This window comes from Lagenorhynchus albirostris, chromosome 9, assembly GCF_949774975.1.
Source record: "Lagenorhynchus albirostris chromosome 9, mLagAlb1.1, whole genome shotgun sequence".
NCBI lineage: Eukaryota > Metazoa > Chordata > Mammalia > Artiodactyla > Delphinidae > Lagenorhynchus > Lagenorhynchus albirostris.
This window is the reverse complement of record NC_083103.1, coordinates 38,024,984-38,038,767: the sequence shown is the minus strand read 5'-3', so window position 1 is coordinate 38,038,767 and position 13,784 is coordinate 38,024,984. Positions and strand designations below refer to the sequence as shown.

The 13,784-nt window shown below is 58.3% G+C and overlaps 1 protein-coding gene across 1 annotated transcript in view; it reads left to right on the top strand.

Moving 5' to 3' along the window:
- Positions 1-240: 240 nt before the first annotated feature.
- Positions 241-13,784, top strand: part of KCNC1 (potassium voltage-gated channel subfamily C member 1) — a 42,843-nt gene continuing 29,299 nt past the window's right edge. The window contains exon 1 of the mRNA XM_060159566.1: positions 241-810. Coding sequence (XP_060015549.1) covers positions 241-810 — 570 coding nt within the window. The remainder of the gene's footprint in view (positions 811-13,784) is intronic.

Genomic DNA, 13,784 nt, shown 5'->3' with positions numbered 1-13,784 from the left:
ACATCTGGCGCCTAGAGACCCTGGGGATCCCGCGCACACGCCCTTGGACCAGCACCCGACAGAAAGCGCCCTGAGGGGCTTGAGTCGCTCTGGGGGTAGCCAGAGCCGAGGTCCTCTGTCCCCCCGACGGCTGGGGGGAGGGGGGAGGAGGTCGCGCGCCCCCCTCCCCGGCGCCAACTCCCCCTGGCGGCCGCTCCCATGGGTGTCGCTGGGCCGCGCCATGCCTAAGGAGGCGCCGCGATGGGCCAAGGGGACGAAAGCGAGCGCATCGTGATCAACGTGGGCGGCACGCGCCACCAGACGTACCGCTCGACGCTGCGCACGCTGCCCGGCACGCGGCTCGCCTGGCTGGCAGAGCCCGACGCCCACAGCCACTTCGATTATGACCCGCGCGCCGACGAGTTCTTTTTCGACCGCCACCCGGGCGTCTTCGCGCACATCCTGAACTACTACCGCACTGGCAAACTGCACTGCCCTGCCGACGTGTGCGGGCCACTCTACGAGGAGGAGCTCGCCTTCTGGGGCATCGACGAGACCGACGTGGAGCCCTGCTGCTGGATGACGTACCGCCAGCACCGCGACGCCGAGGAGGCGCTGGACAGCTTCGGCGGCGCGCCCCTGGACAACAGCGCCGACGACGCGGACGCCGACGGCCCCGGCGACTCAGGCGACGGCGAGGACGAGTTGGAGATGACCAAGCGCCTGGCACTCAGCGACTCCCCGGACGGCCGGCCCGGCGGCTTCTGGCGCCGCTGGCAGCCGCGCATCTGGGCGCTCTTCGAGGACCCCTACTCATCCCGCTACGCGCGGGTAAGTGACAACTTACCCATCTGAAGAGCGGGGCGGGGAAGTCAAGGTCCTCTGCCTCCCGAGGGCAGGGGTGGATTCGAAAACTGGTGCCTAGGGAGTCAGAAGTGAAAGGGGGGTGTTTGTGCGCGCGTGTAAGCGACAGAGTGACTCTCCTGAAGGGTGACTAGCTTTGTACATATGTAAAGTCTGTGTCTGTATTACAAATTTAATGTGTATGGGTGAGTATGAATGGGTGTGTTTGTGTGTATGAGTAGATTGTGTGTGTATATTTATGTAAGTGTGGTGGTGTATATTTGGGTGGGTAAGGTATGTAGTGGGAATGAGTGAGCATGTGTGTATGTTTGAGTGTGCAGGAGTGCCTGTGTGTGCATATTTGCGTCTCTGCAGGTGTACAGGGTGAAAGTGTGAACTGTCCTTTAGATGTTGGTGTGGGGAGGGAAGCTAGAGCCCTTCCTCTCTCCCAGCTAAGGGCCACCTGGAACCAGCCAGGGCCCACAGAAGAGGGCTTGAGACCTGGTCTGCTGCCTGAGACAGACCACCCCTCCCCAGGGAGCAGCTTCAGGCCATGGGGAGATGGCCGAGGGGGAACGTTTATGGCTAATTAATTGGTAGATAGTTGGGGAGGGGGCTGTGATCCCTCTGAGACCTGCTCCTGGGAATAGAGCCTGTCCTTCTGCCTCGTCAAAAGGAGAGGGTGCTTGCGGGGCCCCTGGGCTTCTGCCTATGCTTCCTCTCGGACCTGCCGGGGCAGAGAAGGGGTCTACGGGGGGATCTGCGAGGACAAGTTTTGTGAGAGGTGGGTGTGTCTTCATCAGCCACTCCCCTTTAGTGACAGCAGCTTGTTGCCAGGGAGAAAGGGCACCCTGCTGCCGACCTTGGCCCCTCAGATGGCCTCTCTGACCACTTTCCTCAACTATAAAATGGGAGAGGGGGTCTGGTAAATTCTAAGGGTCCTTGCTGCTTTAATTGAGCCCCAAAGGGAGACACCAGTAGCAGCCATCTACGCTGGAAGACACGTCTTGCTTTTGCTGGGCTCTGTTCTCAGAGGCCTGAACCAAGGCTGTGGCATGAGGGGAGGGGTCAGAGCTGGGAATTTAAAGCAGAGCCTCTCCCCCATGTGTGAGCTACCCACCAACACCCTACCAGTCCAAACACTGCCTCTGCTGCCCCACTCTCCTCCACTGCTCCACATCCCATGCCTCCTGCCCCCTGGAGCCCAGGGATGGAGGTTCGGGCAGGGGAGGGGGCAGGAGTGTCTGCCCAGCTGACTCCGGTGGGCAAAGGGGACTGGAGGGTGGGCACTGAAGTGTCCATGGCAGAGAAAGGCTGTGTGTAGGCACAGGCCTGGTGGATGTGTTACTGAGATAAAACACTCAATGTTTTAGCATCTGAGGGAGGGGGCAGCAGGTCTTATATATTAAATCTTAGCTCAGATGTGCATGTGTGTGTGTTTGGGGGAGCACAGTAATAGGGAGAGAGTTAACCCCCTGTTTTGAGGACCCTGCCCAAGGTCACCTGGGGAGTTAGAGGCCAAGCAGGATTGGAACCCAAATCTCCTGGGACCCCATCCTCCACCGAGCTGGCCCCCAGCTCCCTGCCATCTCCAGAGTGGACTGAGGCGCTCGGGGGTCTCCCCTCCCCTCCCCTCTCCTGACAGGGGCCACCAGAGCCAGGGGATTATGTAACTGGAGGCTATGGCTGGGCTGTGGGGAGGGGCAGGAGGAAGGGGACTGGGAGGTTGACCTGGCACATGTGGGGCGGGGGGCATGCGGGGCAGAGGGCTGGGTTAGAGCAGCTGCCCATTCAGCCTGCATTTGACCTCAGACAGCATCTCACCGTGACCACCACCCCTTTGGCCCCAGAAGCAGAGTAGGCCCAACTTCTATAGGGTCCTCTCAGCTTTCGGGCTCCCCAGCAAGAGGCTGGGTCCCCCCACCCCTCTCCTTGGGCTCAGCTTTAGGGCTCTGGCCTGTGCCCCTGAGCTTCAGGATAGGCAGGGGTCACGTGGGGCACGTTCCAGCCCTCTGCCCTGTCCATCTCCTCCCACTGGCCGTTCCTCTGCTTTGGGGTGGCCGTCACCCCATGCAGATAAATGGGTTGGATAAATGGGGCCTTGTTGGTGTACAAAACCTTACGGGAAAGTCCTGGCTCTCTCCAGTGTCCACTGAAGAGCAGATTCTGAGGGAGAAGCTGGGCAGTAGGTTGGGGGGTGGCGGTGGGTTGGAAAGTGTCGTCCCACAGCCTATCTGTGCCACCTTCCTTCCCCCGTAGGCACACAGGGCTGTTCTAGCTCCCTTGGGTGACAGATGAGGACACTGGGACCTGCCCAAGGGCACGCAGGAACTGAGGGCAGAGCCTGGATTAGAACCCAGGCTTCCCGCTGCACGCCCGGCTGGCCTAGCTGCATTGCGCTGCCTCTCTGCAGCGCATCTGCGCAGAGCCCAGCCGGCTGCCCGCCCGCCCTGCCCCCTCCATCGCTGCTCCGCCACTGCCGTCACCTTTGTTTACCCCTCCCCACGCGGGCCCCAAGCCGCCTCAGATTCGTGGGTGGGGATTTTAATGTTTATTCTGGATTCGAGACCAGAATCCTGTGTGTGACACTGTAGATGTGCATGAAAGAAAAGCTGTATGTGTGAGAATCTGTGTAAGAGAGATTCTGTGTGGGTGTGAGAGGTTCTTCATGCGTGTGAGAAAGACCATATGAGTGAGACTCTGGGAGTGTGTGTGTGTGTTTGTGTGTGTGTGTGTTGAGACTATGTGAGAGAGATTCTGTGAGTCTCTGTATCAGAGAAATTCTGTGTGAATGTGAGGGAGACAGTTTCTGTGTGTTTTGAGAGATGGACTTCGTGTGTGAGAATGAGACTGCGTGGGAGAGAGTGCGTATATGAGAGAGAGAGACTGTATGTGTAAGAGAGATGCTGTGTGTGTGTTTGTGTGAGAGGGAGAGAGAGAGATTCTTGGGGTGTGTAAGAGACTTGAGGCGAGTGTATTTCTGTGTGTGGCAGGCGTGACACTGTGAGGCCTTGCATGTGAGGCTGTGTGCATGAGCCCATCTGTGTGTGAGGCTGTGTGGGGTGAGGGCCCAATGTGTGACAGAGACCGTGTGTAGTGAGGGGTGTGTGAGACGGAAGCTGTGTGTGAGAACCTGGTGTCAGTGTGGCTGTGTGTGCTCGTACGTGAGAAGGCCCTGCATCGCCTGGGTGTGTGTGCCTTGAGGAAGACGAAACTCCAGACCAGCCTCCTGCCTGCTGCCTCCATCTCCTGGGACTACTGAGCTGCCTTAGTGCGCGGTTTTGCATCCCATTCCCCATCCTCAGTGGAAATACTGCTCTAGCTCAGCTCAGTTGTTGGTGCACAGGCCAGGCAGTGAGGCCACCCCTCTGCAGGCCTCAGCGGTGGCCCTGGGAGATAGGGGCTACTTGGCTGGGGTGGAAGGTCCCATCTGAGCGCTTCGGGAGTGACTGTACTAGCTGGAGCCGCGGGTTCCCTGGCCCCTCTCTCCTCGGGTTTCCCCCAGCCCAAGGGGGTAAGGGGTGAGGAGGTGAGCCGGGACAGGATAGCCCAGCTTGTCTTCTGGGGTGAGGGGTGCTGTCCCAGACGCAGAAGCAAAGGATGAGGATGACGCTTTGCGGTAAGGGCTTGAAGGGGCTTCCTGGGACTATGCGAGGGAGAACTACCCCCAGGGGAGGTGACACTGGGACAAGCTTTGAGGGGCAAGTAGGAATTAGCCAGGCGATGGCAGGGAACGGCAGTGCTAGCACGCAAAGCTGTGGAGATACGGGAGCAGGCAGGGCTGTGCTGGGGCAGCCCTGGCTTGAAACCTGCCCTCCTGTCTTCCCCAGGGACCAGCACGGGTCTGAGGCTCTTGGCTTTTATCTATGATTTTCATGTTGTCATCAGGAACATTGTTGTGTCAGGTCACACACCACCAATGGCAGTTCCTGCGCTGCAGGCCAGAGAGTATCTTGTGTGTGTGTGTGTGTGTGTGTGTTGATATCTGTCCCCCAAAGTCCCTTGACTTTCTAATGACAAAGAAGAGGCAATGGCCGCACGCTTGGGAAGCCCCTCCTCCACTACCCCATTGCTCAGCTCTCCTCTGATGCCAGGTCTCCGTCTCTCTGCCTTGTCCTCACCTTTTTGGGACCTGATGTAGTCCTCTCCCTCCTCAAATCCCTGGGAAGGAATCTCACCCGGAAGCTGGGATGCAGAGCCCAGCCAGAGACTTCTGGGTGTCCCTTGGGTCCCATCTGACACTGGGCTCTTGGCCTGGCTTGGCGTACAGAGGGAGTGGGGACAGAGAAGCTATCAGGAACTTCCTAAGCATCTTGTCCCCCACCTCAGAGCCCTCTCCCCCAGGTCAGGGCCCCACTTTGAGTCATGGTAACACGTGAAGGAGACCCATGAGCAGTGGAGAAGGGCTGGGTGTGTTCCCCTCCTGCCACCCCAAGTGCTCCCCACCACAGTGTGTCCCCCATTCCGTGTTTTTCTCCTTCCCACGATGCTTTCACAGGTGTCCTCGTGTCTTTGAATGGTACTCCAGCCCCCACCAGCTCCCCTCCCAGTAATGAAAATCACAAACCAAGTGTCTTCTAGTCAGAATCTTTCAGCCTCTCCGCCTCTAAAATGGGCATAATGATAAAACATGTTCCAGAGAGTTGATGGCAAGAGTAACTGAGTTATCTGCATCTTGGCGCAGCGCCCCAAGCCGCAGGGCCTGGCATGCAGTAAGAGGTCAATAAACGTTGGCTGCTGTTATTACTCCTTTTGGTTGGATTATCCTTTTACTTCATGACTCTCTCTAGACTCCATCCTTTGCCCTCTGTCTCCATGTCCACTGTCCTGGTTCCAGCCACCACTGTGGCCCTCAGGCCCACCTCTCCTGCAGCTTCCTGACTGCTCTCCCAGCTCCAGCCCCTGGCCCTTCCATTTCATCCTCCACTTGGCAACCACAGAGGGCTCTTCAATTCACAGATCTGTCAGCTCACCTCCTTGCCTGCTTAAAACCCTTTGGTGCTTCCCCGGCCCATAATATAGCCCTCAGGCCCTGCCTGCCTCTCTAGGCTCCTCTGGCCTGGCTCTCTCCATCACTCACTGAGCTCCAGTCATCCTGGCCTCATTTCAGTTTCTTGCACATGCCTGGTCTCCCTGCCTCAGGGCCTTTGCATAGGCTGTGCCTTCTGGAGCACTCTTTCCTCCTGGTTTGCCCCTCTTTTTCCTTGACATCCCACCTCAAACATCAGTTCCCTGGCAATGCCTTCCTGGACCCCACAGGCTGGGTCCAGAACCAGAGTCCTTCCCTTCAGAGAAGTGATCTAGTTTGTAATAAAATGTTCCTTAGCAGCCTTGCTTGATTCCAGTTTGTCTCCCACTCCGGAGTCTAAGCTTCTTACATACTCAGTATAATAGGAGGTATTATTATGACACACGAGGAGGTTGAGGCCCATCCACCTCAACTGGATGAGGAGTGCTTTATCCAAGGTCACGTGTGAACACGCTACTTGGGGACTGGTTCAGAAACCCATGTCTCTAACTCCTGGCTCCGTGGCTGGGAACCCCATCCACCTTATGACACCTCAGGGAGTGTCTGGAGCCTGGTTCTCTGGGGGCAGGAATCTGTGCTCCCTAACTCTGGGCGTGCTGACATCTGCCAGAGCTTTGGAGGAGATTGGCTTGAGCCTCCCAGAGAGGGACGCGTGTTTCCTCAGAGGTGGGGGAGGGGGGCAGGTGGGGGCTCTTTCCAGGGCCCACTGCCTGGACCAGGGATCTCGGGGCCTCCCAGGGCGGCTGAATATAGTTATATGGCTATTCTGAGCGGTCTCATGACCAGTGTATTTGCTCTGGACCAAAAGGTCAAGCCGCTGTCTCCCATCAGCCCCCGGGCCAGCCTGGCCACACCCCTGGCCTGAGCGTCCCATCCCTGGGTGCAGGCTCCAGGGAAAGGGGGGCCTGAGAGGCTCCAGGGACAGTTAGATGCCTGATCCTAGTTCAGGGGAACCACTTGTGTGGGAGGGACCACCTTTCACATGCTCGGGACTGTTGGGTACTCCCAGGCCACCTCTAGCCACTGCCCTCATCCGGTGGAGGAGGAAGAGGCTCAGAGCGGGGAAGACACTTGCCTAAGACCACACAGCCCATCAGCGAGGCTTGAACTCGCACCCCAAGCCTCTTGGCCCAGGACCTGGCCGTTTGCATTTCTTTGGGCTCTCAGTTTTAAAAGAATATCAAATCCTACCTGGGCACACTGTTCTCCTTACTTACACCTCTGATTTCCTCCCTTGAGTGAGGGAGAATCTGCAGTTACCTGCCCTCCCACCTCCCTTCCCCACTCCCCTCCCAGGGCCCAGTACAGCTGGTCAAGACCTCCCTCAGCCATTCAACCCAGACTTGGTCCAAATCCTGTTATCATCCCCCAAGCAGGATTTTCCAGAAGCCCCTTCCTTTCTTGAGTCACAGTACTAATGGCCGCTGTTTACTGAAGCACTTACTACGTGTCAGACAGCCTTAAGGGTTTGACGTGCATGTTCTCATCTAATTCTCATACAAAGTCCCATGGAACTGTACCATTATTATCACACCAACGCCACAGATGAGGCTGCTGCGGCTCAGAGAGGTTAAGTAACGTTTCCAAGGTCACTCAGCTCACGAGTGGTGGAGCGGCATTCAACTGTGGGTCTGCCTGACCCCGGAGCTCTGTCCATAACCACTGGTCAGTACTGCCTCCTGTCACTGTTGCAGGGATGCTGGGGTGTGTGGCTTACTGTGGCTCAGACTCAGCTTTCCTTCTGGATCCCGTCCTCCCTCACCAAACACTCTTTCCCAAAAACCTGTCTGGGAATCCTGCTCAGAGAGTTCTAGCCCCTGAACCATGGCAGGTGAGGGTCCAGCCTGGTGGGGTAAGAGGGTGCTCTGGGAGCCCCCAAGAAGAGGGTTTTCGGAAGGGGCCTCTACTGCCCCCACCAGCCGTGCAGGCAAACAGCAGGGGGCTTGGGAGGCTCAGAAGTTAACAGGCAAGAGGTGACGTATGGTGAGCATGCTGGCTCCTCAGCTCGGCATTCAAGGCCTTCTGCTCTGGAAGCCGGCCGTGCGTCCCGCTGCTCCCTTCTGCCAGGCTCCCCGCTGGCCTCCTCATCTTCAGCCCTCATTCCAGCCTCTAGCTTTTGGCTCATCCATTCCCTCTCTCAGTGTCCTTTCTAGTTTTTGCTGAACATGGAAGCCCATCCCCCGAGGTCCCTAAGGCTTAGCCTGGCTGCTCCTGCCCTCACTGACCTCCTCTGGGAGTGAGGGGTCTGGGTTGGACAGGAAGTCCCCAGGCTTGCATGATTCCAGCTGGAGGTCAGTGGGTCAGCTCTGGGGGCCTGTGGCTGGGGACAGGCAGGCCCTCAGGCTTAGCACCCACCCAGGGACATGGAGAGATGAGGCCACAGACAAGACCCCAGTCGTAGGTATCAGGCAACTACACCAGAGCAAGATCTGTACCCAGGCCATTAAGCCAACCAGGCTTCCGTAGGCAAGTTCCATCGCCCCTTCAGGCTGCAGTTTCTCTCCCTGTGAAAGACAGAGGACCTTCTAAATGACCACCACGTCCCTTCTCCAGTCTGACACTCCAGGAGTTTAAGAATCCCAGGCTTCAGCTTCCCGGAGGCGCTGTGGGAGCCAGGTTAGGCCTTCCCTATTTCTCCTTCCACATCCTCTCCAGGGCACATGCGAGCTCTCCCGGTACCAAGCGGGCAGGAGCCCAGGGATGGGGGTCTCAGAAGCTTCCTCCGACATTCGTTCAGGCCTGCTCTCATTCCTTCATTTAAGGCATAGTAAGCCCATCCTGCCAGGGGTCGCCACGGACGCGGGGCCCCTGTGAGCCATCAGGCACGTAGACTCATCCAGCCCTCTCGTGGCACAGCCCCGGGGGTACCACCTCTTTCCAGTGTGCTTGCTCAGGCCCAGGGGGTGGCACCTGCCGCCCTCTTCTCCAGGCCCTTCTCTTGGCTGGCTGCCCTCCAGGAGCTGCAGAAAGGTGCGCTCAGAGACGAGAGGCTATGCCAGGCAGTAGGGGCTGGAGCAGAGGGCGGCAGGTCCAGCTCCACTGGTGTAGGGGCGCTGCAGAGAGGGGGGCAGTGAGCTGTTGCTGTGCTGGATGGGCCGGGGCTGGGGTAGGGGTGTTTGTAATAGTTGCTATGGGGGCTGCAGGGGTGTTTGCTGGAGGACTCCCACCCATGGGTGACTCTCAGTTTACCTTGGATGCTTCAAAAGGTCAGGCTCCTGGGCTCTGTCCCTGGAGAATTTGACTCTTAGATCTGGGAGGAGGCGGTCAGGATGCTTACTCCACTCCCCGGAGAAGCTGATACTCAGAGGGGGAGGCCCTGCCGTGGGGTCTGGGACCTGGGGGCTCTTGCTACTCAGTGTGGTCCTCTGACCAACAGCATCCCCGTCACCTGGGCACTTGTTAGAAATGAAGAGTTTCAGGCCCCGGGCCCCCACCCCCAGATCTACTGATTCAGAATCTGCATTTTAACAAGATCCCCAGATGAATCATACGCACATCAGATTCTGAGAAGTGCTGAGGCAGGAAACGGTTCCCAGTGGAGGGGAAGTATCAGGACACAGGCCTGGATGGGCGCGTGCGGGCTGACAGAGCTTCACGGGTCAAGACATTGATCTTTCCTCATGCCCAAGACATTGACATCAGGGCGATGTGCCTGGGGGGGTGATGCCCCAGCTCAGTAAATGACAGCCGCATCCATCTGGGTGCTCAGACCAAAAACCTCGACACCGTCCTTGATTCCGCTCTTTTTCTCACGCATCAGCAAATCCTGTCGTCTCCCGGACCCACATCACCTCCACTGCTACCTTCCTGGCTGAAGCCGCCATCTTCTCTCCCCTGGATCACTGTGAACCGTCCCCCCTGCTTCTGCCCTTGCCCACGCCTTCTGCACAGGGTAGCCAGGGCCCTCCTGGTAAAACACTCGTCAGATCTGGCCACCGCTGGGCTCTGCTCGTTCTGACTTCTGGTCTCACGGGGGGAGAAGCCCCGGTCCCTGCAAGGGTTATAAGGCTCCGCACGAGCTGCCCGCACCCCACCTCCCCCTCTGCTCTCCTGCCGCTCTCCTGCTCAGCTCGTCTGGCCTCCTTGGTTTTCCGCCGGCACCGTGCTTCTGCTTCTGCCTCAGGACCTGTCCTCTTGCCCTGCTTTCCACCTGGAGACTTTCCCCTCACTATTTACTGCCTCGCCTCCTTCAGGCCTGGACTCTGATGTCATCCTCTCGGACTGCACCCTTGCATTCCCTTCCCGCATTTTGTGCTTTCCTGTTTTCTCCTTGGCATTTAACACCATCGAACCATAGTCTACTCATTTACCTTGTTTATTGTCTCTTTCCCTCACTAGAATATAAGCTCCAAGAGGGCAGGGACTTTTGTCTCTTTTACCCGTTGTTCTGTGCTTGGCACCTAGAACAGGGCCTGGCACATAGCGGATGCTAAGTACGTAATCACTGAGAGAATGGATAAGGAGGCCAGAGTTCAAGACCTAGGTCAGACATCGGCATGACGCCTTTGAGCCTGTTACTGGCCGTCCTACCCTTCTTTGCCTCACCTGGGAACACAATTCCTCCATCCCCCCAAGCCTGGAGCAGTGATGGAGAGGCAGAGGTTGAGGCAGTGATAGGAGAGCTGTAGTGCTCTCATCAGGACGTGGGGGCAAACCGCAGTCAGGGCAGTGTCCCACTTGCTGCTGTCACCGCCCAGGGCCAGAGGAGGCTCTTCACGTCCTGGCCCTTCCATCTCTCCAAACTCCTGCTTCACTCTGCATCGACCCAACCACTACCCACAACCAGAGCTCAGAGGCTGAGAAACTATTTCCGAAAACCAGGACGCACAGCTCTTAGGATGGTGACGTTGCAGGGACACCGAGTTCCCAGGTACACTTGGTCCAGCCTAATGCCCACGTCTGACTTCCCTTGGGACTCTGTTTCTCCTGAAGGCCAGCCAGGTTCTTTTCCTCCCTCTCCCTCTCCCTCCCCAACTCCTTCTCCGTCCACCTCCTTCCCTCCCCTTTCCCCTATCATTGTTCCCTTTCCTCTGTCAGCTGTGTTTGTGGGAAGTTCTAGGCATTAGTTAGTGGTTTTCAGTACAGACTCTTCCCCTCGAAGGCCTAGGATGCTTTTTGTCCCAAATCCCCCTGCTTAAAGCCTCAGTCACGTGCTCAGTAGAAAGTGCATGAGCTTCAGGGCCGGTCCCCACTTCCTGGCTACCTGATGTTGGCAACATGCCCTGGAGCCCCATCATCTCCTAAGAGTACGTATGGCCTCTCGAGCCAGGAGGCCTGCATTGGAATCCCGGCCCCACTTCCACTTCCCAGCTGTGTGACCTTGGACAAGTTCCCTAACCTGTCTGTGCCTCAAGAGAGGGATATTAATAGCACCTGACTCACAGGGAAGTTGGGAGGATTGACTGTGTTAAGCACTTAGCCCAGAACCCGAACCATAAGTGCTTAATTATCGTGGGTTCCATTATTGTCTTTTTAACAGCGCTTGGCTTTAGAAGAGCCAAGCCCTCACCTGTTCACCACCTGCTTCCTTTATTCAGCAACTGACTCTCCCTTCAAATACCTCTCTAGGGATCCCCTCACCTACTTGGCCCCGGGGGCCACTTCTTCCAGAATCTGTTTCCCAGGGACCAGATTTCAGTGGTCATCCTGGAAGGCAGGCCTGGATTCTCTCTTGGTCCTGCCATGAGTCTGCTGTGTGTCATGGGCGGGTCATAGCCCTCTTCAGAGGGCTCAGTCACCCCATCTGTTGTCTTGGGCCACTCGGCCTCCCTCACCAGGTGTCAGGGGAATGAGAGAGATGGATGATGGAACTTCCACCTGCGGGGGGAGGAGGAGGGAGGGCCATTGACATCAGGCTCTGATCGGGAGCCAAGCCCGGGGACCTGAGATGCTGACAAGTGTGCCCGTGTGGTGGGGCTGGTGGACAGGAGCCATGCATCACAGCTCAGGGCGCTGAAATGTCTCCTCTTTACAGGGGATGCTCAGGCACAGGCAGCAGTGGCAGCGGGGGCCAGGCAGACCCCAAGAGCCTGGGGGCTAAGGCCTGGGGCTCCTGTTGGCACCACTGGACAGTAGCCGTTCTGAGGCTGGGCTGCCCCGCCAGGCCAACGCCAGGCTGGGTGGGGATAAGCTAATGGTAGCTGGGGCAGCCCCACACAGCTGAGCTCAGGAGCCAGCCTCACTGGGCCCAGGCTCTGATGCTGCTTCGGACCGGGCCACAGCAGCCAGAGGAAACTCACTCAAGCCTGTGCAGGGCCTCGGACGCCCCTTCCACCCTGGCTCAACCCAGACCCTTCCCCTGCCAGCCTGGCAACCCTATTCCTGCTCTACTTTGGCTCCTGCCTGTGAGCCCCTGGCTCACTGCCTGTGATGCGCCCGCCCACCACTTCCTTCCTTCCCCATCCACAGTGCAGGAAGGGACTGCTCTCCCTATACCCCTACTATCCACATAAAGACAGTCTATGTAGTTCCCCTGTCAGGGGCTGCTGTTAGCACTCATTCATTCATTCCACAAATATTTATTGAGCACCTACTTACTAGGTTGCTGGCACTGCTCTAGACTGGCAGTAGAGCAAAGAATGAAACAGTCAAAAATCCCTGTCCTCAAGAAACTTACATTCTCACGCAGGGAGAATAAAAAGAAACAAACGGATACATGGACTATACCCTGTGTCAGATGGTGAGGACAGCTTTGGAGATATAAAGTGGAGGGAAGACACATCATGTGCCGGAGGTGGCAACTTAACTCATGTGACAGGGAAAGCCTCCCTGAGCAGGTGACATTTCAGCAAAGACTTGCAGGCGGAGAGGGAAGGAGACATGTGACATCTGGGGAGCAGGGCGAGCGGGACATACAAAAGTCCTGAGCGGGCGTGTGCCTGGGGCCCGAGCACAGAGGGAAGCCAGCGTCCTGGGCTGGGCTCAGAGAGCCAGGCAACGGCGGGAGGTCAGAAAGAGCCGAGCTCCCCACAGCCCCCTTGGGGCCCGACAGTGGGCACCGCCTGTGTGTACCCTCCCAGCTCTCAGCCGCGCTCACGCCTGCACTGCCGTCCCCTCCCCTCTCATGGCCACAGGGGCTGCACAGTCTGGACCTCCAGGGAGCCGGGCCTCAGGGAAGGGCTCCTGCCTCACCACAATCCAGGGCCTCCGTCCTCCTCTCCCTAAAGGCCAGCTGTGCCCAGGGGGAGACGCGGGGGCCACACAGGGCTGCCACCAGGCTGGGGTGAGCTGCTCTCTGAGGGGGTGTGGGGCTGGAGGGAGACTGGAGGGAGCCAGTGGTGAGGGGCCCTTCCAGGCAAAGGTCCTGTCGGCACTTGCCGGTGGCAGAGCCCTCGCTCCGGGTGCGCCGAGAGACATGGTTAGTGTGGTGGTGACGGGCCAGACTGGAGCCAGACTGCGGGGCTCCGACTGCCAGGGTCCAAACCTGGCTCCGCCGGCCTGAGCCCGGTGACCTCGTAGGCCTCGGCCACCTCGGCTGCAAAGGGTGCTCTGCAGACGCTGGCCTCACCCGCCTGGGGGGTGCTGAGAACAGGGACCTGACGGCTCTGAAGACGGTCGCCGTAACGGTGGGTGGCGGCTTCGGTGGTTCCCCGGGGCCCTTCTCTGCCCATGCGGGTGGTAGAGCGGGGAAGTGGGACTCCCTTGGGCCTTGTCACCAGGGCAGGACTGAACGTATGTCAGACCAAGCCTCCCGCCAGGGCCACCATCTTAGCACTTAATGTTTTATGTTCAACCTCAGGGGCTCTCTGAGCAGCTGAGAGGAACACAGTCACCCGCTGGGTCACCTGGAGGCAGCCAGCGCCCTGGGCCGAGGGCAGGGCTCTTGGAAGCGCATGTGGCTGTCATCTGCTAAGGGCCAGCCCCGGGGCAGTGTGTTTCTCCTCGTGTTGCCATGGACGCTCCTAACTTGGCCCCTGACCAGCCCACACCCCTG